General features: G+C 38.3%; 1 protein-coding gene across 4 annotated transcripts in view; it reads left to right on the top strand.

The window, feature by feature from the left end:
- LOC149323243 (FSD1-like protein) overlaps positions 1-20,237 on the top strand; it is a 37,615-nt gene extending 17,378 nt beyond the window's left edge. Inside the window, exons 5-14 of one of the 4 annotated variants that reach the window (XM_089488632.1) lie at positions 486-508; positions 3,668-3,789; positions 7,328-7,537; positions 9,451-9,549; positions 11,823-11,952; positions 13,984-14,016; positions 16,440-16,537; positions 16,729-16,980; positions 18,394-18,482; positions 20,103-20,237. In XM_089488632.1, the coding sequence (XP_089344758.1) occupies positions 486-508; positions 3,668-3,789; positions 7,328-7,537; positions 9,451-9,549; positions 11,823-11,952; positions 13,984-14,016; positions 16,440-16,537; positions 16,729-16,980; positions 18,394-18,482; positions 20,103-20,225 (1,179 nt within the window). In that variant the 3' untranslated portion in view covers positions 20,226-20,237. Of the gene's footprint in view, positions 1-485; positions 509-3,667; positions 3,790-7,327; positions 7,538-9,450; positions 9,550-11,822; positions 11,953-13,983; positions 14,017-16,436; positions 16,538-16,728; positions 16,981-18,393; positions 18,483-20,102 lie in introns of all 4 variants that reach the window. The other 3 variants (XM_089488631.1, XM_089488634.1, XM_089488633.1) reach the window with 3 other exon arrangements.
- The last annotated feature ends 7,326 nt before the right edge of the window (positions 20,238-27,563 follow it).

The raw sequence follows: 27,563 nt of genomic DNA, 5'->3' as shown, positions 1-27,563 counted from the left end.
ATTGGATTTAAATTTCACATTTCTCTCAGTACAGGATCCTACATCAGAAGATAAAATTTAGTTTACCAAAAAACTATACTTTGATTAGAGGCTTTGGGATTTTAAAAAATGTGGGGAGTATCCAATAAATGAGCAGCTTATATGGTTGCTGGAGGAGGGAGGGCAACTGATGTCATGCCTAACAGTATGCCGAATTTCACTTGGCTGTTCATGAACTGAGCACATTATTTTAATGTTACTGTTCAGTATTGTGTTCTGATGGCACCTAACTTAGAATTGGTTTGTGGCTTGTTGAAATTACTTTGTTTGCTTATTGCTGGATTTCTAATAACCATGAATTAACAATGCTTATGGGGCAAATATTTGATAAAATTCTGGTTGACATCTGAGATTCATATGCTAACCCTTTCTTGCATGTTACTGCAGATGAAACTTGCATGAAACCATTAACTACCTTCTCTCTCTTCTTCCTGATGCACCTCAAGGCTGCCAGACAGATCAAGGATAGGTACGGTACAAACTTCTTTGATTCTCTTCCTACTTTTTCTTAACTGGAGTGGAGAATTCAAGTTTCAAGTCACTCATCTGATCATTTTTATTTAGCATTCACCAACCAGAATATAAAAATATTTTTTGCATGGTAACAAAATATAGTGCATTTCACTTTATACTTCCTGCTGCCTTTGTGTGTGAACTTTCCGTTCACAAAGAAAATGATCAGACTTCAAATAGAAATACGGTTGTCACTATTGTAGTTTTTTAGGTGCAGTGTAAGGGTAGCCCTGAAACCTTTGGCTGCTAGAGCTCAATAATGGTGTTTGTATGTTTCATTGCATGTTAAGGCACTTTGCCATGATTCAGCAAATTTCAAATTTAGTACATAATTTATCCAAGACAACTTGATTATTACGAAAATCTGAAAAAAGAAAATTTGCACACTTGTCTATTACAGTTGGCCCTCCACATTTGCGGCTTTGACTTTTACGGATTTGATTATTCACTTATTTGATTAATATCTCTCTCTAGGATATTCTCTCTAGGAATCTCTAGGTCTTCCAGCATGACTCTATCAACTTCTGCCAAAAGTCACACTGGAGAACCTAGAGATTCCTAGAGGGAACACCTCTCTAGGCATTTGTAGATCGTCCAGTGCAATTTCACAGTCAACATCTGGCAGATCTTGATCATAGACATGTGCAGGAGGACCTAGAAATTCCTAGAGAGTTGTTCTCTCAGATAAAAAAGTAGTGTTTTTTTATTTGCAGTTTTTCCACTTTCATGGGAGTCCTGTGCCCCTAACTCCAGCAAATGTGGAGGTTCCACATTATTTCTGTTGCCAAAATCTGTTCCCCACAGTTCTCATGTGGTACATGGTACATAGACACCCTAAATATACAAATGTTTAATTATCACATGTAGCATTTAGCCTGGCCCAGAGTTTACAAAAAATACAGGCAAACATAGAACAAACCATATGTGAGAAGTCTCCTAGTGGACTGAGATTCATCTCACATTGGGACCTTTCATAGTTCCTTAGATTAAGGTTATGAAACCTGAAGTGCAAGACTGAATATTCTTCAGAAGAAAATTGGTGGTAAGGGCCTGTTTAGTTTCTGTAGTGCGGTTTTGAAGTATGTGCTCCTGAAGTGGAGTAAGGGTGACAGTCTAGATGGATATGTAGTGTAGTGTCTTCATCACAGTGGTGAGTTGACTGAGAGGTCTGAGAAGCTGCAGCATGAGCCCTGAAAATGTAGTCCTGTCCCCACACCCTAACAGTAATTCCATTTGAAGAAAGAATTAGCAGTCTAATCCCCCTTGTTTTGAACCCATGTCCTTCCTTAGCTGCTGCTTTGAGGAAGCCTAATTCAGTGTATACCCTAACTTTTTCTTTTAGTTAAGACTGTGACTTTATACTATTTTAAGGAGATTTGGTTTATTCAGAATGAGTAGAGTTAAACAGAAGTCTCATGTCATATAATTCCCAAAGCATAAGTGTGAAGTAGACATGTTGCTGTTGTTGAGTGCCTTCAGGTTGTTCCTGTCTTACTGTGACCCTAAGGTGATCCTATCATGGGCTTTTCTCGACATGTTTCTTCAGAGGGGGTTCACCATTGCCATTCCCTGAAGCTGAGAGAGTGTGACTTGGCCAAGGTCACCCAGTGAATTTCCGTGGCCAAGCCAGGAGTCAAACCCTGTTCTCCCAGTGTCCTAATCCAATGCTGAAGCCCTTACACTCCACTGGTAGACTCTACCTTATGAAAACGTGTTTTTGAATAGAGCTCTTTAATTCTGTAATGCTATAAGGCTGTTTTTCGACAGCACATTAAAGTAGTAACTGTTTTTTAGAGTTCATTCACTCCAGTGATAAAGATTTAGGGTATCACAATGTTACATGATTCTAAGGTTCCCTCAAATGAACTGAAGTGCCTGTGATACAGCAGAGGCTTCTGCTAACCATAAGGGGGGATTATTATTTTTATGGAGAATTTGATTTTTCTCTACATCTCCTCCCGTTCTAGTCCAAAGAGGACCTGTTCCTTCTGTACAGGCTTTCCAAATGTGACTCTATTGTCCAGCATAACTAATAGGGAAGAATGCCAGAAATGGCAGTCCAACTTCTGGGGTGTATTTTATCTCCCTCTTCGGGGGGGGGGGGGTTGCTTCATCCTCTTCTGTTAGAGAGCACTGTTAGTACGCTTTCCATAACTGGAGCTTACTCACATGATTCTAGGGCCCAGCTCTTCTTGTCTCATTTGATTAATTTGTAAGTCACAAGGGACAGTATCCTTACTATGAGCTAGGGCAGTGATGGCGAACCTATGGCACGCATGCAGAGGTGGCACTCAGAGCCCTCTCTGTGGGCACACATGCTGTCGCCCTAGCACAGAGTTTGCCAGAGTTTCTTACTAGAAAGCCAGAGGGATGTGGCACTTTGCAACAAATAAGTGGGGTCTGGGTTGCAGTTTGGGCACTCGGTCTGTAAAAGGTTCACCATCACTGAGCTAGGTTAACTTGTTATACTTAATATTTTGTGAGCCAGATAGTAAAGCAAGTAAAGATTTGGATTTTTGGTTGTATAATATGTAGCTTAAATACCAAGGTTAAAGAATTTTTACAGGTTAGACACTTGGCTAGTGACACTTAAATAAGTCAGGTCTACTTGGCACATCAAATATCAGAAGAGATAGTGTTCATTAATGTATATTAATGTTCATTAATAATCAACTACGTTATTAGTAAGGGATGTAAAACTGATATTATAACGCTATATATTCTGAGACCTCTTTGTAAAACAAGTTCTTATTATGCTCAGTATCCTAATTAATTAGTACAGATTGAAGCAGCCATTCTTTGCCAATTCTACCATGTGTTTTTCTCTACAATAAGGAGTAACCACTGAAAGATTTAATATTTTCCAGTAACTTCCAGACATCTTACTGTTGTCACTTGATTGCTTTTTGTAGTTTCCTACAAAAGTGATTACTGGAGCATGCATTCCTAGCTATCAAATATCAACATTTTAAGTGAATTATGCTTCTTAGAAATGACCATAATCAGTTTGCATATTAATAGATCAGTGGTAAAAATGAACGTTACATCTTCCACAGCCTGACCATTGTCTGTTCAAGATTTAAAGAATTTTCCTTTGTAATTTCTGTTACTTTAGAGTTACAATGGCTCCAGCATTCCGCCTGTCTTTGAAACCCAAAGTGAGTGACAACATGACGCATTTGATGGTGGACTTCTCTCAGGAAAGACAAATGCTCCAGGCTCTAAAATTTTTGCCAGGTAAAAATAGTCTGTGCTGCAGCAAACAAGGGGCTGACTTTCCCTTGCCAAAAATGGGGTATATGAATGAATGCAGGACAATTACTGCTGCTTGCCACCGTAGGTCATTATGTAATGCATATTAAAGCTACAGGAGGACTGGGCACTTTCCCCTACTTACGATCATGGTTGTATACATCATGACATAACCTGCATTTCATTTTTTTTAACAATGTCTGTTGACCTGCTGGGTGTGTTCACACATATAATCCTGCAGCTTATTGAAGCCACCGATCAAATAATGAGTATTGAAAAGTGGTAGCTAAACTGTGTCTGGTGTGATCTAGGAGATTTGGGGCGCTGCCAAATATTCATGTACAAAGGCATAGTCTTCCCTGCTAATTTAGGAGAGTTCATGTATAATTGCTAGTCAGTGAGTTTTGCCTTTTAAAAAATTCTATCCTACAAAGCCAAAGTCCATGTAACATTTTGATACCCTATTTCTGCTCATGCAAGGATAATGTAAGACTTTGTACTGAAATGTTAAATTAAAACTGTCAGAATATCAAACCTGATTTATCTTGTGAATGATGAATTGTTTGTAATCTGTTGCTATAAAGGTCCAAAACACTTTGGGCACTTTTGAGTTTTCACTTTGGACATTGTTTCTGGCAGATTGCTACAAATAGTTGAGATTTAAATGACTTCTGTGATGTGCAAGTGATTCTCCTTTCTGGCATATCTAACTTTGGCACTTGTAACTGAATGACTTGCTGGTAGCTCACTCCAGAATATTCAGTTGGTAGGACTGGTTTAAGTCCTTGTCAACTCTTTTATTTGTTGCTTCTTCCCTTCTGTCTGTATTCTCTGACCCTGGAAAAACAGCAAAAGTAGTGTTTTTTGCTGTAGATTTATAAATCATGCAGATTTGATTGAAGCAACTCTTTCAGCTTTCCTGAATTACCATGTATATTTATGTACAAGTCAACCCTCATGTATAAGCCAAAGGCCAAAATTATAGATTTTGATATGACCTGTGGATAATCTGAGGGTAAAATTTAGGGGCATGTAATAAAGGTCCTAATAGAGAAAACACTGCTCCCTCCTCCTCCTCCTTTGAACCTTTCCTGACCACCTAACACCACTTCCCTTGTGCTGGAGGAGAAGGTTTTAACATTGGATTGAAAAGGAAGTGGGGTTAAATGGGGTGTTTGGTGGGGAGAGAAGGTTTTAACATTGGATTGAGAAGGGAAGGAAATGGAGGGAAATGGGATGTTTGGTGGTCATAGAGATCTAGAGAGATCTAGAGAAGGAGGAGGAGTAGAATGGGGAGAGAAGGTTTTAACATCAATCAGATTGAAAAGGTTAATCACCTCTTTCGCACACACTCCCTGCTTTCGCAGCTCTTTCAGAAATTATTGCCAAGGCAGGGAGAGTGGGGCACCAGCGCAGAGCTTCTTTCAGGACCTTTCTAAGCAGTATTACTGTATTGACCTGTATATAAGTTGACTCAGGGTTTTAGAGCATACATTTTAGGGCATACATTTTTTGACTTATAGTTGAGTGTGCATGGTAATTGTATTAATGTTGAAATTCAGGATACTTCCTTTCATCAGGCTTTGGATAGTGGAGTATTAATATGGTGAACTGAGTTGAGTTGGGGATACCTTTGTCCAGACTCTCACTTGGCCATGTCATATCTTTTGACTTAGCATAAAATAAAGTTGTTGCAAGTTAAAATGGGATGCAAGTCTTGATTGGCTTGCATGAACCCAGCTATGAACATCTTTCAAAAGTGTATACAAATGGCCTGAACTCTGCTTTGTAAGAGACTTATACATTATGGGGATTAATCCTTGTGTTGTGGATTGAGTCTTCAGTCTCACAGAGATTGTAACCATATCTGTTTGCATTGTTATATATCTGGAACATGGATAACCCTTGGGAAAACAGAGGCATGTGGCATTGTTCATTGCATAATGAGAAATTCCATTCCCTCAGTTAGAGGAGAGGGAGGGGATTCTCATTTTGTGATTTGATACCTGTAGTGTGAGGGACTTGGCTCTTCTGTCAAAAGAACCAGAGCAGACTGAGATGCCCAGTGTCCCTACATTCAGTTAATGTTTACAAAAAATTTAGAGCTGGAAGGGTTTGTGTCAGTTCAAAAGCTGTAGAATACATAATTCACAACTTGGAAATGCATTTATCCTAGAGTATAATATTATGATATATTATATTTTTAGTTAGTCTTCCTGGACATATCTCCCCAAGCTTAGGTTAAGGACATCTACGTTCTTGAATATGGTTATTGGCATAGCATATTTGATCCATTAGGTCAGGGTTGGGCAGGGTGTGGCTCCTCCAGGGCCATTTATTTGCCTCAGAATGCTCCCAAATTTCCTCTATGGGGAGTGGATGTATTTTCATTACTTGTTTGCCCTCAAAGAACTAATATAGGCCTAGGAGAGGCTTCTGCTCACTTTCTGTTTTTGTAAAAAAGGGCTGTCCTGTGGCTAAAATTGCAGCCCCCCCCCAAAAAAAAAATACATGGCTGAAATCCCCCCAGAGGGTGTACAGTACAACACTTCTATCTTTTAAACCTTATTTTATTCTTTTAACAAGTGATCTGTTTAAATATTGTAATAATTTAATTCTATTTTAATGCATCACTTTTGTATGTTTTTAATTGTACTGTTTTTTTTTTAAATTGTAACCTGCTCTGAATCCCAATTTTGGGGGGAAAGTGGGATACAAATAAATATGATGATGATGATGTAGCATTTGTGGGCAAAAAAGTTTTCCCATGTTTTTGCAGGCAGGGTAGTGCATTTGGGAGGTCCAGCCCCCCAAGATTTCATGGGAGGGACCAATGTGCCCCCCTAGTCTTCCACAGTTGTCCATTTCTGCAGTAGGTAAATTCCTAGCAGTTCTTTTAAGCATATAGATGGCAATTTGATAGTGAGAGAGTTATCAATTTGTACGTATTGAACAAAAGATTAAAACTTTTTAAAGGTAACTTTACTATTAATGGACATAGTTTAGAGTTACAGTATGTTCCAAAAATATTTTAAAATCTAATATAAGCATTCAGAATGCAGTCCTGACCTAACAGTCTACTAAATTAGTTTTGTCAAGGTCCATGGAATCAAACTGTAAGTACAAGCGATTGGGGTAAGTGCAAGTGAACATCAGGCTATATGGTCATGTTTGTTTAAACGTGTTTCCAAAACTCTGTCTGTTGTTGTGGTTTACCTTCGACTCCAGATTATGTTGACCCATTATGAGCTTTTTTTGGCAATATTTATTCAGAGGAGTTTTGCCATTGCCTTCCCTCATTGCTGAGATTGTGGCTTTCCCAGGGTCTCTTAAGGAATTTCCATGGCTGAATGGAGATTTGAACTCTGGTTTCCCAGAATCCTAGTTCAGCTCTCAAACTGCTATTTTACATTGGATGTCTTTTACACTCAAGTATGTGCTCAATCATTTGGACCTTCTGAAAGAATTCCATATGGATAAGCATCCTAGACGTTCAATATTCTCATTTCCTTTTCTTTAACAGTTCCCAGAGCTCCCGAAATAGTTCTATCAGACTGCCTCGTAGCTGACAACTCTGTAACAGTATCCTGGCAAATGACAGAAGAAGACAGCAAAATTGATCACTATGTTCTAGAATACAGAAAAACCAACTTTGATGGGCTTCCTCGAATAAAAGATGAGAGGTGCTGGGAACCTATAGACTATATTAAGGGCACAGAATATACTCTATCAGGTAATTTCATTTTTGTTTTCTCTTCTAGTTGACTAGAATTCTGGTAGAACTTCCTACAGCAGGAAGGTCAATGAGAGTAACTCATCAAACAATCTGGGATCTGATTTACTCCTTTGAAACAAATAGAAAATGTAAATACCAGCACCTTATGTGACTTGAGAGACTTCACAAAAAAGGACAGGAAAATAATTTATTATATGGTTATCATAAATTGATTACACCACATTGAAAGTGCCAAGTTAGATTTTTTTTTTTTGTACATCATTTTTATATCAAAACAAAACAATTAGAATACAGTGCAGGGTGTTATTGGACCTCAGGGGAAAATTTTATCCCAGGGAGTTCAGTCTGTTCCAGGTTGATTTTATTTTGACATAGGGTTAAAATTGCACAATGCAAATTTGCATTATTGTTGCTTTCTTGTAACATTGTCAAAGAATTTTAAAGAATGGGCTACTGGAAAACATTCCTTTATTCATTGTTTGTTATGTTTTTCACCTAAGCATTTTTGCTTTTGTTATAATTTTGTTCTTTTGTAAGCCCATTATTATTTCATGTATGCTAGACTTACTACAGTGGACACTTGTTATATGCTGGGGTTTGGTTCCAAGATCCCCCATGTATAACAAAATCCGTGGATGTTCAAGTCCCATTAAATATAATGACATAGCAAAATGGTGTCCCTTATAAAAAATGGAAAATCAAGGTTTGATATTGGAAATTTATACTTTTTTTGAACATTTTCAAACCGTGGATGCTTGAATCCGTGTATAAAAAATCCGTGTATAAGAAGGGCAGACTGTATATTGTGAAAAGCAAAAAAGAGGACGCATTTACCAACTCACTACTTCATACCATTAATCACTATGATGACTCTCACTTTCAATACCTCTACTGTATAAGCTTCAACAAATGCTACTAGAAATATTCCTGTCCTTCATTGTGCTTAAAGAACAACTTTGCCTTCCCTTTCTCCCTTCTCCACCATTTCTGACAGGTGCTCCATCAAACTGCCCTGATCCATCACCTCCAAATCCATTCCTCACAGACCTGGGGATTCCCTCAACTAGCTTGCCTTCTCCCTCTGGGACCATCTCCCTTGTCCCTCACCTCCCAAATTGCTATCTCTTTTTCTCTCTGCCAGGTCAGCCTGCATCCCTTCTCCTAGTGGAGCAAGCATGAAGTGAAGGGGCTGCACACATTTAACATTTTAAAAATCTGACCAAACAGATTTTTTTCTCTGAAAAAGAGGATATGTCCAGTAAAAGGAGGGTGTATAGTAACCCTAATCTATGCATTTCTTCATTTTCTAGTGTGTTCTCATTAACTTGATTATTACACTGTGTTCTGGGAAAGTAATAACAATAAAACCACAATATCAAATTGATATTTTTAAAAGAACAATGAATGATGACAAGGATGGGTAATCTTCTTAACATGCCTATGGAGTTTTCCTTGTGTAATTTTCCCATTAAAACAATATTTTGGAGACTAGCCCAACACTCTTAATTATTATGTACATCATCTGCTTTTTAGTCCAGCCCTTGTGTATACAGTTGTTATAAATCTCAGTCCTTTGACAAAGCAGAGTCTTTGGATGAGCTAACAGTTATAATCACATTCCGTTGAAGTCTATTAGTTACTGTATATGTATTAGAGTCAGCTGGTCCCCCCCCCATTTTATTGTTAAGTTCACTAGAAATAAGAAGACTACATTCACAAATACATTATGCTTCCAATGTGATAATACAGAGGTTCTATGTCTCATGTAATTTCCCTACCATCAGATGTCATTAATACCTGAATGTGCATGTGGCCATGTAACAGGAGGAAACCTAAATATCTCTGTCTGTTCCTTTCGTACTCCTGTTCAGCATAATTGTAGTTTGTAAGAAGACTTTTCCTTCTTGCAGGTTTGAGGTTTGATTCAAAATACATGAACTTCCGTGTCCGTGCTTGTAACAAGGCTGTGGCTGGAGATTATTCTGATCCTGTGACATTAGAGACAAAAGGTAGAAGCATGTAATCATGTACTAACATAATATAGTGCTGCAGTAGGCAACTGTGATAGGGACCCAATTTTTTGTTCCCCAAAGTTGGCTAAAAGCAAGAACAAGAGGAATGTCCAATTTCATTTTTGTGCATTTTCATGCAGGTAGTGGTCTGGAGGATTTATTTATTTCAGCTATCCATCACTCTGGAGTGGGGATTTGATAATTGTGGATGATTTTCACTGTTCTAAATTTGAGGGCCTAGGGGGGGTCTGGCAAAGGCCTGAAAGGACAGTGAAGGGAGAGTGCATGCAATCTATGGGCCACAGTTTGCCCATCCCTGGTATAGTACTTTGATTATGGGTAGTAGTCTTACATTTGCAACAGAATTTATGGGGGTGCTTTTGGGCACTATGCATGTTGGATTAATATAATTCAGTTGTGATGGTTTAGCTCTGTAGCTGAAGAGCATGCTTTATGATACTGAGAGGCTTGCAAAGGACATTAATCAAGTGAAAATAGAAAACTTAGAATAAGGGTCAGTTATCTCAGACAGCTTTGGATTTTATTTCAGTTCGTGACATCTCTTGCCAGCCTGGATTAAATGTGAGTTCATACTGAAGATATCATTGGAGAGGCCCATACAGAGATCAGTTTACTATAGCGTATGAAATGACCAGTTGTCTAGGTACATAAATTCAGGTGAAAGGAAATCCCTAGAAAGCTACTATAGAGGGTTCTGCAAAGAGACACCTTTAAAGCCTTGAAATATAAAGTTCTTGAAAGAAGCCTCAACTTTAAGATTTAAAAAGAACCTGGCTCCCTGACAAATGAGTTTGCAAATGTCCATATGTGTATTTGTCATTGGTTGTATCACCACATGTTTCTATTCTAAGATTAGAACTACTGCAAAACATTTTTAGGAAGCTGCATTGCTTAGCTTTGCATCAACTATGTTTGGGCTTGGCTTGGAAGATGCATTAATCTGGTGTTAGTAAACTATCCTTAGCTACTGTATAACCACCAGTATCACCCATGACTTCTCAGCCTGTGCCAATCCTAACAGATGTCTTTTTCATTTTAATGCTATTGTTAACTTACTTATTTCTCTCTAGAACTGGATTGTGTTTACGTGGGCTTGATAGTTTCTTGTTACAGTCTTCAAACTGAGCATTGCCTTGTTGACCTTTCCTAGAGGAATTTCAAAGCTTGTATGTTGAAATAGCGAAGAACTGCTTTTAATGCAGTCTAATTGAATAGGGTCTGTTTAGTATGACAGCTATTGTTTAGCTTCCAAAAGTGAAGCACAGAAACATAGGCTCAATTATTCTGCTTAGTTGGCAGTAACAAAGATTAAATTTGCACAAAAACAAATTCCAGTGAGGAACAGTGACTCAATTCTGACTGCTGGATTGTATAGTAACATTCCCAGAGGCCAGAATATTATTTACCTCATTTACCTCATTGACATTGCCTTTGTAGCACTAAAAATTGGAAGCCTTCTTGAATAAATTATACATACTGAAAATTCCTGTATTAAACTTAATATTGGGAAAGATCATGGTAGAAATTGCTCATCTGTTCCCACTTGATGCATTTGGTTTTACCAGTTAAAGATCTGGAGGTGGTAGCGTTTTCCTAACTTCTGTCTTCTAATGTTGTCATACAAATCACCCTAACACTTGTTAAGTGAGCGTTTAAAAAATCCACGTTTTCCATAGCATTTTCAGTCACAAGGTTTAAATGCCTACTGCAGCAGACAAGCCTACCATAGAACTATAATGACAAATTGGCTCTTACCACAAAAATAAAATAACTGTTTTTAAGGTTAAACTAGAAATAAAGCCCTACTTTATATCATTTTGTATAGTTAACTGGGATGAACTCACCTGGACCAAAGCCACATATTTTACAAGTGTGCTCAACCTTTTGCTCTCACTTTGACGAAATAGTGAGAGCTTTCTTCTGCTGCAAAATCACTCTTCCCATGATAATTTGCTCGCAAAGGTGTTGCTTTTAGTAAACAGCAGATTTGGAAGGAGTTATTAACAGAAAAAATGGTGAAAGGCTCTGACTGAGAGTATTCAGATCATATCTCCACAGCCATTAAAACAAATCAAGTAAGCAACCAACCAAGTTGAGCATGCGTTAGAAAAAAAGAATAACATTATGTATTTGACCATTTTGAACAAACATCATTTGTTTGACTGGTTAACCTATTTAGAGACATTAGCTTCCTTTACACTGAAAAAAAATGCTGTGAATAACAAGATCTGCATCTTGTCTTTGGTCAGCTCTTGTATTCAATCTGGATGGTTCTTCATCTCATATTAATTTGAAAGTTGAAGATTCCTGTGTTGAGTGGGACTCCACAGGAGGCAAAAGCCAGGAAAACAAAATAAAGGGGAAAGAGAACAAAGGCAGGTAAGGAAAACTGATTTCTTCCTCAGAAGTAGCTTTACAAGTCTCATAGAGGTCCAACATGGTGAATAGATGTTTGTAATTTTTGTTGGCTGAAGATATTTAAAGTGCAAGTATAATCTTAAATTTAATGAACATGTTGGCCATTGATACTAAACATTCTTGCCAGTAGTTTAAGAAGCTTTTAAGAACAAATAATATGGCACCTGTATTGATATGAGAAGTTCCTTTGCTCTGGAAAAGTGACATAACATACAAAGAAAGTATTATCACAAAGAATTTTAGATGGATATATATTGACCTTAAAGTGGATCCTGTCTCATGAAAAGAAAGGTATGTACTAAGGTTAAGGACTTGCCTCTTTTGTGATATGGCTCATGCATGAAAGCCACACTCATTGGAAGCAGCTTTTTTGTATGTTGTAGGTATAGTGGGTCCTTGGTTTCCACTGGGGTTTGGTTCCCACCCTACCCTGGATACCAAAATCCATGGATGCTCAAGTCCCATTAACTATAATGGCCTAGTAAACTGGTGTCCCTTATTGAAAAAAGATGGCAAAACCAAGGTTTGCTTTTTTGAAAATTATATTTGTAAAGCTGCAAATAAGAATGAATTGAAACAATGGAATTAATTGTTTTTTAAACATCAGTTTGGGGTTTCTAGTAAGATAGAAAGTTTTAGACATAAAGAATGTCTCCTTTATAGATGGTTGCTGTTCTGTTTATCATGTGAATATCACATCCGTAACTTTTGGAGCTTTTCTGCGTCTAGCATGTTAAAAAAGCAAAGCTGTTCTTTTAAGCATCTTTGTAACCAACATCCTTCTGAGTGCTTACAAAAAAAAGGCTGAAGGTACTGAAGTTACAATCTATTGGCATGCAGTAAACTTTCACACTTACACCTAAGGAACAGCATGGTCCAGGGGATGGTCAGATAGGTAAGCAAAACCATTCTTTCATTCAAGTTAGGTCCAGAACACACTGCAGAAATATTCTAGTTAGAGATTACTTTAACTGTCCTGGCTCAGTGCTGGGTAATCCTGGGAATTGTAGTTTATTGTGGCACCAGAGCACTACGACAGAGAAGGCTAAATGTCTCACAAAACTACAGTTCCAAGAATTCCTTAGCATTGAGCCAAAGCAGTTAAAGCAGTCTCAAAGTGGATTATTTCTGTAATGTGTTTTGGACCTTAGTGGAGCAATTGGTGGTCCATAGGGGAAGTAAAAAGCAGTTGGGGGAACCACAAGTGTGTGTAGGAGAGAAGCATACACAGCAGCCCACAGGTGTGTGTTGTGAAATTTCAGGCAAAGCCACATGCTTAGCAGCTAGTAAAATCATTGCTATGGTCAGTATTTCTGTATTGACTGTTTGTAATTGAACAGGGCTGTTCAGATGCTGACAACATTTGCTATAAACATTCTCCATGTCTCAAGTGTGAAGGAAGACATCCTAAGCCTGGTCAGCTCCATGGGTCTCTGGTCTCAATAGTAGTAGATTCCACTATGTAAAAGGAGGTGGTAACAAACTGAGTGCAGTGAATGAAACTTGGAAAGGCCTAAATACCCTAAAGGCATCAGATCCTGTCTGATCTAGGAAGCTAAGCAAGGTCAGCTCTGGTTAGTACTCTGATGGGAGTCTCCCAACAAATACCAAGTACCATAGGCTATATTACTGAGGAAGGAATTGGCAAAACCACCCCTGAGAAATTGTTGCCTATGAAAACCCTATGAAATTCATGGAGTTACCATGCAACTTAGAGGCATATACACAAAAAGATGAAACTTCTGTAAAATTCCAGCAAGGCTTAACACATTTAAAACCTGCTTTGAAATATATTTCTTAAAATACTTGTCATTATATTTTAATTTATAAGAAATCAGCATTTTTTTGGTAAATATGTATAGATAATACTCAGTGGCTACATTACAAAAAGGCAAATACTGTTGGTTCTAAAGAAGATATTTCTGCTTTTTAAAAAAATATGGCTGTACATAGCCATGAAGTAGCTTTTAACTGCCTATTTTTGTCTAACAGTGGCCAGATCACCCATCTGAAGAACAATGCAAGGTGATAATGTGCCTCTTCCAGCCATAGGATTTAGTCTCCAGCATTACTCTTTAGTGTTCTTCTTTCAGTTCTTGCTCTTTAGACTTAGCATGAATCACTTCAACAGCCTTTACCAGTAGACAAACTGCTATGTTCCATTGTGGATCCTACAGTTTTGTTATGCCATCTTTTGCTTTAACACTTAAACTCTTTCTGAAAAGAATAGAAGGTGCTATTGAATTTTAGCCTTTTACATCTTGAAAACTACTGACAAAAATTGAAATATAAAGTCATCAGTTGTCAGTAAGATAATGTTGGCCTCTCTGATGTTTATGATATGTAGTTCGCCATGTCCTCCATAATGGGACTGTAACCCTAGATTGTCACTTTTTAATTTGAAGTAAATGAAGGGATCTTAATAGCAGTGGCTGTGGTTTGAGGGATGGGTGGGAGCTCATCCCACAGCCACAGGATTAGATGTTCCCCTGCTACTTAAAATATGGGTTGCCACTGGGTCTTATACTGCCAAAATTAACAGCATGGCTGCTCCGTAAAATCATATTGAACAGACAGTGCTACAGCAGATTCTATTCTTCCTCACCCTGGCTCCTTGTTTGATACTGTGTGAATTAATATATATCGTTCCTGAAAGAGGATTTCAGTTTTTAGCTAGCTGCTAGAACAGACTTGAGACAGCCACCTAATACCCCATTATCTAATTTGCCTCCTTCCAATAACTTCAGTTTAATAACAGAGGATGCTATTATTTCCCTTGCTCTGGTAGGAGCAACTGGTGAAGTGAGGTATAGCTTGAAACATGATGCTTAAATTTTGTATCACTAAACAGTACTAGGAAGGGAACAGTTATTAAATGTACTGACACATGTCTGCTGTAATTTGGATATCACCTTTTGCCCTTTGCCAACCTGGCTGAAGTAATGGTTCTAGAGAATTAATCAGGTTGTCTTGACAGTTTGTATGTCTTCTCTCATAGAGATGCAGTCAAAACTATTATTCTTTGTTAATTGAACAAATAAAATACTATAGAAATGGCAATGGTATAATTATTGTGCCTTAAGAAATTAAATAGCGAACATCAGCACCACTCAAAGTGGTGGTCCATGGACTAGGGCTAGTCCATATGCCATCAGCTCCTAGTCCCTAGTGAGTTTCCAGGAAAGCAAGAAACAGTTGCAGTCCATGGGCATAAATATGGTGCCTGTCCCCCACAACAGATAGCTTAAGAAACACTGGTGTATATGGTATCCTTGAACCATACAGTTACAGAGAATTTGGCATTTATTTTGATGTGAGCAATCAATTATTTAAATGCACCAAATATTCACAAATATGGTACATGTCTGTGTGTATACTAGTAAAGGCTGTTAGTGTAACTGTTGTCTTCTCGGTGAAGGGATCTGTGACCACTTACCTGAAAAATAGCATGACAACATTTGGGTTGAATTTGCTGGGTGTGTGGGAAGGATTAATTGCAGTCTGGCCTGTTTGTAACAAATGCATTTGTGTTAATGAGCATGCTATTTTTCTTCCTTACCTGGCAGCAGAACTAAGGTTGCTTTTATGGTAGAAAAGAGAAGGGCTTCATAGTAAAGATAAACATAGAGTAGGATCTAGTGTTGTTATGTGTTCCCTCTTTTTCCCTGAAGATATGCTTTAATTTCTTGGCTTTGCTATCTTTTCATGCTTCCCTTATTTCTCTTTTTCTTTTGGTAAGTAACTTTTCTTTAGTATGCTTTGTCTTTTCAAGGCACCTTTTCAGTGTTGTTGTAATTGTATTCACATCCACATTAGAATTTCATTCTGAAAATAATAATGCAGTTACTTTGAAACCACTTTTCTACCATAGACACTCTGCTTTACAGAATAAACTAATCCACTTTAAAATTCCCCCAAGACTCAGACTAGTCTCCCAAAAAAATTTTTTTTGAGATATAATGAGCTGACTGCAGTCAGTGTGATACCAAAGAGTGGTAAGATTATGCCAGCATTGCAGGGAGAGTTACTGATGTAATGAGATTGGGGAGCTGTCTGATTTCAAGATACCCACTTCTAATCAGACTGGCCTTGGTCCCTTTTGTAAGGTGTCATTCCCACTCCCCCATGGATATACCAGAATACTCACTTTCAATCTTTCCCATCCACCTACACCGTCTGATCTTCTGTAATAGCAGCTCTTCTGTTGACACAGCATGACTTTATCTCCCATTCTAGTAGCATCTTTTGTGCATGGCTGTTCATATTGATTACCTCTTGACTAAGCATGGCTAGCTGAACAAACGCCTCTAATAGTGCATGAGTCATATATTACTCTAAATGCTTGTGTTTTTTCAAAGCTACCTTGTTTCCATTATTCACATACTATAGTGTCCATTGCTTGTGTGGTGCAGCATGGTACCAATTCATTTCTTGTCATCTTACAGAAGTGGCACTCCATCTCCAAAACGGTCATCAGTTACCTCACGTTCACCTTTGATAAGAGGAAGCAGAGATAGATTTACTGGGGAATCGTACACAGTGTTAGGTAAGGTGTTTTCAAGCTTTCTTACTTGCAGTTGTGGCATTGTGGATAGAAAACACTGGAATGATTTTTTATTTTCACTGGGGCATGAAATTATAAACCACATTCAACGATTTGAATTCTGATTTTTGAAAAGTTTGTGTGTTTAAACTTACCTGAAGTATTCACTGATGTCTCTGTACTTTTTTTTACAGGTGATACTACTATTGAAAATGGGCAACACTACTGGGAAGTAAAGGCCCAGAAAGACTGCAAATCCTACAGTGTAGGAGTAGCATATAAAAATATGGGGAAATTTGATCAGCTGGGAAAGACTAATACAAGCTGGTGTGTACATGTAAATAACTGGCTCCAGACCACATTTGCTGCCAAACACAATAATAAAGCAAAAACATTAGACGTCATTGTTCCAGACAGAATAGGAGTCTATTGTGACTTTGATGGAGGTAATTCTGAGTCCCCGTATTCTAAGCAAATGTTGTGAAGAAATCCTGGAAACTTATATCTTTGTTGATTTGCTAGATGCTTTTTTTCAGAGCGAGATGAGAGCATTGGCCTAAATGCAGTTGCTACTCTCAACTAGTGTCGAGACATTGAAGCATTGACAGTGATATGCCTTTATTTTAGCAGTTGGATTTAGACTATTGCAAATAACAGTGGTTTGAGGCTCTAGTGAAGTTTTGCATCCCTATAGATGTTGGACTGCTGTTTCCATCATAGCTATTAATAAGGAACTGGGAGTTGCAATTCAACATCTGGAGGACCACACAATTACTTCTTGTGTTCTACTTATGCTGGGGAAGAAAACCTGGGTTAAATGGGGTTAGGAGGCCTAAAACTGCAGGTGATGCTCTGGTGGCTTTTAACAGAAAAATGGGAAAACCCTCATTGCTTATTTCTTCTTGAGGTTCGAAATAGCAGTTGGGTGACTTCCAGCCAAAACATGTTCAAAGAAAAAGACATTAATATCCCCAACCTCACCTTCCTCCCCCCAATTGTAATATACAGAGCTAAAATGGTTTTTAAAAACTAATGGCCTATACAGACCAGCACTTTGTGCTGACCTGTGGGCAGAGTCAGGGCACATTGTCCTCACACTGGATGCCCTAACTTCGCCTCCACTGCACCATTTTGGTGCACGCCAGTCCGCATGTCCACAGAGCAAGAGGAGGAAGGAAGAGGAAAGAGGAAGAAGAGTGTCAGCGGCAGGGGGAAGAGGAGGACGAGGGAGGAAGAGAGGAGGCAGAGGCAGCGACAGCGGGGAAAAGAGGAGGAACAAGGAAGAAGAAGAGACAGCAGGAAGAGTGGCGGTGGCAATGGAGGTGGTGGGGGAAGAGAAGGAGGAAGAGATGGCGGTGAGGAGGAGGAAGAAGAAAGAAGAGCCAGAGGAGGAAGAGAAGCAGCGACTTCTGGGGGCGGGGGTGGCAAAGTTCCAATATCCCCAATGGTAGTGTGGCAGTGTGGCCACTCCACCACTGAGGACAATGAGATTTGGGCATCCACGGATTTTGGTATCCGTGGGGGGATCCAAAACGGATTCCCTGCGGACACCAAATGCCCACTGTATCTCATGTACATCAAGTGACAACAATGTCAACTACTACCTGGAATTAAAATGGATTTAACACATGAATATGTGGTAAAGTCAGTTTCCCCTTCTATCTAGATCCATTTTATTGCAAACTGTTGTAGCGTAATCAAATCATGTTGCTTTCTTATGATCTGGGTTCTAGTTGTCAAATATTTTCCTACAGAGCTTGAATCATATTTGTTAAATATACAACCTAATGACTAGAGAAATTAAAAGGAAGGCAAACTGGTATTTATTTGAATTGTCAATCTGCTTTTTTTCTCCTCAGGTCAGCTCTCTTTCTATAATGCAACTTCAAAGCAGTTACTGTACACCTTCAAAACGAGATTCACCCAACCACTCTTACCAGGCTTCATGGTTAGTTTTTATTAACTAATCAAGTCTTTGTAATTACTGCTTTAAATAGCATTGTCTATATCACTCACTGGTTAAAGTGCAAGTAAAATATTTTTATAATGTGGAAAATGCCCTTATTGGAACAAAAATTTGGGACTGATTTCAAATGTTTAGTGTGTCAGTATTTCATTTGTACTGATGACATATAATTAAAAACTGTTTACCCAAGGGGCAAAACTGGTTACCATTACTTATTCCAGGGCTTTAGGCATGCCACAGATCAAGAGTGCAGAGAAACATCTAAAGGAACTGAGAATCTTTAGTTTGTGTTTTAAAATAGAAAATGTTCAAGCCATCACTTTTGGAAAATAATGTGCACATTTTGTGCAGGTTGCAGAATTTGGATTGACCTAGGTGAACAGATAGATTAATTGTGATTGCACATATCTTACTGTTTTAAAAATATGGAGTATTATCATATTGGAATAGTTTTTTTAAACCTGGCTATGCTCTTGCCTTGTTGGATTGACATTTGCTAGTAATATTTGAAAGGACATAAAGTAAATCATGTATCTGTTAATACCAGGACACTTCTTCGTTTGAATTGTGTCTTTGTATATACTTCAGAATTAGGGACTAGAAAAAAATAATGCATGTTTAATGCTTCAAGAGCCATCTTTCGAAAAGATAACTCTCTTGCCTTTGGTTTTGAGGCTGTAATACTGCAAAATGCCTCTTAATGTTAATTGTCATAGTCATACTTCTAGCAGGTTGTTGCAAAACAGGGTCTCCTTTTTTTTAAAGATTCTGGATACTTGTGACGTACCTCATATATACATTTTTAATTTCCTTTTTTATTTTGCAAATAAAATGAAAATAAAATCCAGGGTGGTCTTTCAAGGGCTCATGCTAACTGTTTTTTTCAGGACTTATACAATATAGGCAGTTGAGGGAGGAAGAAATTGGAGAACAAAGGGAGAAGAAGCATACCACTTCATATCTAAGAATTTACACTATCCAGTGTCGTATAGGTGTCTGATATCAATGAATTCTCTTCCTATTCATGTTAAAAATGTCTAGGGAGCTAGATTCCTTTTGAAGCTAAAAACCATTTTTTAGCATTGGAGAGAAACTGCATTGTTAAATTATAATAAATTGAGTCAGATATTTTCAGGTATGGCCTCTTAATTTACTGTGGCCGACAGCATGCAGTCTGTAGTTGCATGTTGCAGACCGTAAAATCAAAATCTAAATTCATTCATTTAAAATTATTGCATTAGCACCAAAGAGAATAAAACAATATATAAACCAACAGTAAGAATATAACAAATTATTGTAAACACACCAGTTATTAAAATTAGTAGCAGGTACCAAACCATAGATTTGTTTGCTAAGCATTATTAGTATATTTTTGATGCATACATACCAGTGATTTGTTCAGAGGTGGGTTTCATGGTTGAATTGACCCCTGGTCTCTAAAGCTGTAGTCCAACACTCAAGCCATTATACTACATGTGACTCGCTGGGTTTACTTACTGCACATACATTTAATAATTCCTGAATAGGGTATTAATAGGTTTTTTAAGTGAGAAGAGAGTCCAAATGTAAGAAACCTTCACTTTGCTTCTTTTTTCTTTAAAGGTTTGGTGTGGTGGTCTTACATTAACAACGGGACTTCAAGTTCCTACTGCTGTAAAAACACTGCAGAAGAGTGAAAATGGATTAAGCGGTTCTTCTAGTAGTCTAACCAATGTTACCCAGTGATGTTTCCACTTCTAGGTTTACTGCTTTTCTTTGCAGGTAGTATTTGAAGGGTTTGTGAGCAACGGTTTAATGTATTCCTGCTATTTCTAAGGCCTGAGTGCCACTACTGCAAAATGTTTGGAGCTGCACTGAAGTGTTAGCAGGAATGTACTGCGAATCTGCAGTGTAATAGGAAAATAGGCATCTTTTTTTTAGAGGAGAAAGTATTTCAGGCTGTAGCTATCTGCTTCTTCTAGACTAAATTTGACTACTTGTCTATGGATGCTTATAATTGATCACTTCAACATGATGTAGAGCCAAGACAGTTATGATCTTACTGTAAAAGCCCTAAATGCTTTTCTTCTCTATAGACTCACTCCTGATGCTGAGCTAGGGAGTCATGCACTGAGGCTTCACCAATAACCTGCTAATGCTGGTCTAAAGGTTTACCACCCAGTAAAATAGAAAGGGGGAGGGTTAAAATACATCTATTTTGATCAGTGTCCTTCAGTTTAAGATTGCTACTAAACTGTTATGGTTAACCTTGAAACATCTACTTAGTCATGCCACGGACCACATTTTGAACTGGTGTTTGGACACAGTGTCCCATTAACCAGATAGAATGTTTTGTGGAATGAAGAATGTCACTTGCATTAAATGCTGTAAGATCATGTTATTTATCTCCAATTTTTGAAGTGCTTTCCTTATGTGAAATACTTGTAATGGTGGAGATTAAGTCACATTGCTGAATTCAGTCTGAACTATGTTGATAAAACAGTTCTCTAGCTTTTTTTCTGAATGAGCAAACCTCTTTGAGGTAACATTGCTCTCAGAGTCTGCTCAAGCCATGCTGCTTTATCTCTAAACAAGTGGATTGTTCCATATATACACCTTAGTTCTTAAGCATTTAAAACTAGATGGAATCTATAATTGTTGAACTCCCAGATAGTCAAATACCTTAATTCTCTAACGTGGGAAATACTCTGGTCCTAAATGATCCATATCAAGGCTTTCTTCTTTAGGTATAAAAAGTAGATTATACATTCCAGTTTGAAGACTCATAATTCATGTGCTCATATTATGGAGTCAGAAGCATAAATGAAGGTTGGCATGTCTAGATTTCATGGTACTTTTCTTCTCACCTTTATAAAATTTTGTCTTGGCTTCCTTCTCCTGTTTCCAACAAAGCACTTAGTGTTGGGTTTTTAAAAAGTTTCTGTAGGTTTGCTGGCGGTCTCTGAGAAACCTCACAAAAGGACAGTAATGTGTTTTTGTTTGTTCTGAAAAATAGATTCAGTTTGGATGTTTACCTTCTCAGTGGAATTATGTAAATTGCTTCTACAGAATTCTTTATGTGTCTATGTTTATCTAATCAGTGTTCTTTCTTGTCCTCTTGCAAAAGAGTTCCCTTTCAACAAATCAGAGTAAGGATGTTCGGATCACTTAAAATGTCCTTCTCTGTTTAGCTTTATCATGTATTCCAATAATCAAAGAACACATTATTTATTCCAGTGTTACATTCTATACTGCAACACTTCCCTGTACTTCTGATGCCGATTCTTTTTGTATTTGCCGCACTTAACCTCAAGTTTTTATTCCTTGCACTTTTGATCTGTGAAATAAAGGTGTTTTGATAACAGGTTTTGAGATCAAATGCCAGCTACTGTTGGGATAAAACAGAGTATACAAAATACTTTAGTGAATATTTTGAGTCCTGTAAACCAACATCCAGTTAGTCTGCATAGTGGTGAGATCCCCAAAGTTCAAATGATACCATTTGGGTATAAGTTCCTATTAGCCACTAAGTAAGCTATGAAAGCAGGACTGAGGTCATGGTTTTTCCCTTGGTGTGTACATGCCCACAATATATCTAGTTCAAACATCTTTAAAAATTTTCTACAGATTAACTGACCTGCATAGGAATCCAGATGCAGTTCCATGGTTAGAGTTTCCTAACATGCATCTGGAAGCATAAACTGACACATAGCTGAGGGTTATTATTTTTTTCTTTATGGAAGGATTACTGTGAAATTGTGACACTGGTGCTTAGTTCTGTTGCTGCTCAACAGGGTAGTTCCCTATCAGTTCAATGAAATAGGGTACAATGATGAGAGGAAATGCCTTAAGCACTTTAGACATGTTTCTTAGATTGTGAAATGTATGCGCTCACAGCCCTGACTGGTTCTCATTCTGGAATAAGCATGCTGATGTTGGTGCAATTGAGAAAAGGATTGCTCAGTTTGATTGTGTTGACTCTTCAAGTGGCAGTTGTGGTTGACAAGGCATGGCATTTTCCCTGTATGTACATAATTTGTCCGCATACCCAATGTAAAATTTAAAGTATTTTTGTATTTGTAGCAAGCAAGGGTTTGTTTTGTATATTTACAGGAAAAAAAACCCTAAGGTGTATGACTAATTTAGTGTTCAGAAATTATGACCTTTCGTTTATTATAATTATGTAACAAAAATTGGCTTCATCTTAGGGAATCCAATAGCAAATTGAATTTAAACCTCAGACTGTGTGAACTTGCTGAGAGTTTCAAATGTGAACGTCTTGAGCACCCAAGCCACATGAACAATATTATGAATGGGATTTCAAGGTTTAACATTTGAATGTAATACAATAACTAAAGACTTAATTTTAAGCTTGAGGACTTAGCAACACCACCTTCGGTCACTCTCTTCTGTTCTTTATCCTGTTTGCTAGGGCTCTATTCCCTTTTGTGGGGTAGAACAGGTTGGAAGCAAGATACAATCTGGCAAATATTGACAAGTTAGTATTTTGTATAGTCATTTTTCAACTGAGTGTAATAGTATAATGGTTGTCCATCTTGTTAACCTTACCTGTTCTGGATGTTATTTTCCCCCCTGGGATTAAAGTAAAGTGTTCTGAAAGTTAATTGATTTGAAGGGGACCTTTAAATTTGCTCACCCTCTCTGGCACTTCTTCCACCCTGCAGAAATAAAACAGTTTGACACCACTTTTGCCATGACTTTATCCTACAGAATAGGGTATTTGTAGTTTGGTGAGGTCTTCAATCTGGTCTGTCTCAGAGATCTGGTGCCTCAGCAAACTACAAATCCCAGGATTCTGTAGGATAGAGTTGTGGCAGTTAAAGTGGTGTCAAATTGCTTTATTTCTACAGTGTGGATACACCCATGCCTTGCATTGGGCAGGTTTTGCCCCATGAGCTGTTCAGTTTTCACCTATGATAAACACTTCTGCTTGTGCCTTCTCAAAATGGCTCAATATCATTACTCTGCTAGAGGCATAAGGTGTTGATGCTAGAACGCTTATTGCTGTTACATCACACTGATCTTACTGAACAGGGAGATTGCACATTGACAGTACCTCAGGTATGCAGTGCTTCATTCTTGTTAAGTATCCTAAGACAACAGCCCTACTTGCCATAGCAACACTGTAAAATCCGGGTGCCTTAGACCCCATGGAGTGTTTTTATTTGCTGTGTCTTGAAATCAAACACATCTTACAGGCGTTTTGTATTAATAAAACTTTTTAAAGACTGCAGATTCCTTGTGTTTAATATGATTTTATTTTATCAAGGTATATACAACCTATCAAATATACAAAGGAAGTAGAAAAGAGACAATACAGAAAGAACAACTCTGGGCAACATTGTAGGGAGAAGGTTTTATGAGGTCCAAGGCTTCTCATGTCAAAGCAAATGTGGCCCTGAAGGTAATGGCACATGCGGATAAACATTGTATAAAAGTTCAAAAAGTTAGAAATGGACTTTAATATACTTTCTCTCTTTACGAAATCAATAAATTGAAAAGTGGGGTTAGTGAATATATCACAATTTTTACCTCCAATACCCTTTCTTTTGTGAGAAAGATATTATGTGAGTGCAGATCGCCAGACATTGTAACCAGTATTCAGCATTTCAGCTCATCAGAACTTTTCATTTGTGACCTCTCTCCGTTCCTTCTGGCTACTAGAAGGCATACATAATGTCCTTATAACGCAGATTAGTGTTTCTAAGGTTATTTGATGTGAGAGAGAGCCATTCCCCCCCCTAATGTGCCAGGGTCCAGTGCCATATTTGTGCCCACTGGCTACACCTGTTTATTTCATTCCAGTAAACTACCTGCAGAGAGGCAGCTGATGGCACCAGTCCATGGACCAGAGCCTTCAGGTAGCACTGAATTGGGTGGGTATAGCCTTAATGAGCAAAGAGAGTAATAAGACAACACACATTTTAATGTTTGTTTTGTCATCTTGGCAATTATATATATATCTAAAAGGTATATATAGTACCATTGCCCCCATAGCCCTCCAGGACTCTGATGATAAATGTATGTTTATTTCATCTTGCCAAGAAGGTGAAATGCCATCTATAAATTACTTTTTAAAATCGCTTCCATGCTAACTGTATGATAGCAAAATGCTGGAGGTGATTCAAGTTGGTGCCATTTCACTTCTAATTGCAGTTGACCCTCTGCATTTGTGGCTTTGACTTTTGCGGCTTTGGTTATTTGATACAAATGAATATTATTATTATTACACTCTTCCTAGGAACATTTGGGTCCTCTCCAGCCTGACTCTGGCCAGCGTTTGCCAGATGTTTTGCTGGGAGGCCTAGGGATTCCTAGAGTTCAAGAAGGCATTTGTAGGTCTTTCCAACACAGTTCTGTGTTCAGTTTCTGGTGGATTTTGACAATATAATTGTTCTGGAGGATCAAGAGATTCCTAGAGGTGCGTTCTCTAGGTGAAAATGAAAATAAACCAGTACCTCCCCCCCCCCACTTTCAGGGGGGTCCTGGGTCCCCAACCTCACCAAATGTGGAGGGCCCACTGTCTAGACCAGTGGTCCCAAAACTGTGCCCTTTAAGAGATTTTGGGCTTCAGCTCCCAGAAGCCTTGGCCATGTTGGCCAATATCCCTCAAAGAGCATAGTGTGGGGACCGCTGGTCTAGACCATGGGTCTCCATAAAAAGCCAATAGTGATTTGAGTGTCTGGACTATAATTCTGGGAGACCAGGGTTCAGTTCCCAGCTCAGCCATGGGAACCCACTGGGTGCCCTTGGGCAAGTCACACTCTCTCAGCCTCCTCAGGGGAAGGCAAGGGCAAACCTCTGGACAAGAAAATCCCATGATGATGATAGGTCAGCTGGAAATGGAAGGCACACAACAGCTACTAAGCGCAGGGCGACTACAGGGCCTCCATTTCTCTCCAGGAGGAATTCCATTATGTCCTCCATTTTGAGCATGAATAAGAAGCATGGATTTATATTCATAGAAGAGTCAATTTTGTTAACGTTCTCCTTTATGGTTATGATAGTCTGGTCACTGATTTATGGCTGCTGTGTCCGCACTGCCGGTGTAATCCGGTTTCAATGCAGCTGAGTGCTATGGAACTCTGGGAAGTGTAGTTCATTCAGCTCTGGCAAACTACAATTCCCAGTACCCCACAGCACTGAGCCATGGCAGTGAAAGGAGAGATTATTTCGTCGGGGCGGGCGCAGCTTGGATGGGCCTCTCGGGGAGCCATTTTTTTTTTAAGCGTTGGGATTTGTAGTTTCCACAAGGCCCTTAGTCTCGTCTGCCAAACTACAAATCCCAGGATGGAGCCATGGGTGTTGTACAAAAAGGAAGGAAGGAAGGAAGGAAGGGGGAGGAAAAGGAAAGAAAAACTTGTCAGGAAAGGAGCTTCGCTTCGGAGACTGGAGGGTGCATCCACACTGGAGAAATGACCCAGTTTGAAACCGCTTTAACTGCCCTGGCTCAGTGCTAGGGAATCCTGGGAACTAGTTTATTGTGGCACTAGAGCTCTCTCTGACAGAACTACACTTCCCAGGGTTCCCTCGCCTTGAGCCAGGGCAGTTAAAGCGGGTTATTTCCGCATTGCGTTTTGGAGGCCATTTCTGAGGGTCGGTGAGTGACGTCATTCCCAACCCGGAAGTAGCTTTCGAAGCCAAACCGGAAATGACGACGGAGGCGTCCTACGTAACCATAGAGCTGCTTACGGTCAGAAGGTCGCTTGGCTGGCTGCCCTTTCGGCTTCCTTTTTGTCGGCCTTCCCTCGCCCTCCCGCCGCCTCGGAGGGTTTTGCGGCAGCCGTAAAGCAGCACGCCCTCTTGAGAGCGCAGAGAGGGAGAGAGGGGCTCTTCCTGTAAGGTAAACTCCCCTGTAATGCCCCCCGCCCTTTGCCTTCTCTGCCTGCTCTTAAGAGTAATGATCATGATCAATACTCCCAGCTTCAGGCTTCTGCTCAAGGCAGGAGGGCCATGTCTGGGCCCCTGGGTGCCTTTTCCGGGCCTCCCTCCATCACTCCCCCCCTTTTGACATAATGCACTTTGGGACCCACTTCATGGACGGAGGGAGGCACAGCGCTTAAAGTGGGGTCAGTTATTACATGCTGATTATTATTATGACTATTATAATTAAATTATTATGATGATCAAATTAGTATTGGTAGCATTATTAAATTATTATTTTTATTATTATTATTATTAAATTATTAAAGCGGTGTCAAACTGCATTATTAAATTATTATTAAATTATGTAATTATTGTTAAATTATTATTGTTATTAAATTATTAAAGCAGTGTTGAACTGCATTATTAAACTATTATTATTATTATTATTATTAAATGATTAAATCAAATTATTAAATTAAATTATTAAAGCTGTGTTGAATTGCATTATTAAATTATTATTATTAAATGATTAAATCAAATTATTAAATTAATTTATCAAAGCGGTGTCAAACTGCATTATTAAATTATTGTTAAATTATTATTAAATTATTATCATTAAATTAAATTATTAAAATGGTGTCAAAGAGCATTATTAAATTACTAAATTATTATTTTTATTATTATTAAATTATTAAAGCAGTACCCAAACTGTATTATTAAATTATTATTATTATTAAAATATTTATTAAACTATTATTATTATTATTAAATTAAATTCTTAAAGTGACAAACTGCACTATTAATTTATTAAATTGTTGTTATTATTATTAAATTATTATTAAATTTTTAAAGTGGGGACAAACTGCATTATTTAGTTATTATTAAATTTATTATTATTATTATTATTATTATTATTAAATTATTGCATTAAACTTTTAAAATTGGGTCAAACTGCATTATTTCCACAGTGCAGACTGCACCTTTTGGCACAGAGGGCTGTGAAGGCCTTGTAAAATGTAAAGCCACCCAACACTTAGGCTGCATCCGCACTGCAGAAAACAATCCAGTTTTGACACCACTTTGACTGCCCTGGCTTAATGCTGTGGATCCCTGGGATTTGTAGTTTTGTCAGACATTCAGCCTTCTCTGTCAGAGAGAGCTCTGGTGCCACAACAGACTACAGTCCCCAGGGTTCCC

This window comes from Sceloporus occidentalis, unplaced genomic scaffold, assembly GCF_023333645.1.
Source record: "Sceloporus occidentalis isolate IW3139 unplaced genomic scaffold, rSceOcc1.0.p SCAF_1, whole genome shotgun sequence".
Taxonomy (NCBI): domain Eukaryota; kingdom Metazoa; phylum Chordata; class Lepidosauria; order Squamata; family Phrynosomatidae; genus Sceloporus; species Sceloporus occidentalis.
This window is presented reverse-complemented; position numbering and strand designations above follow the sequence as displayed.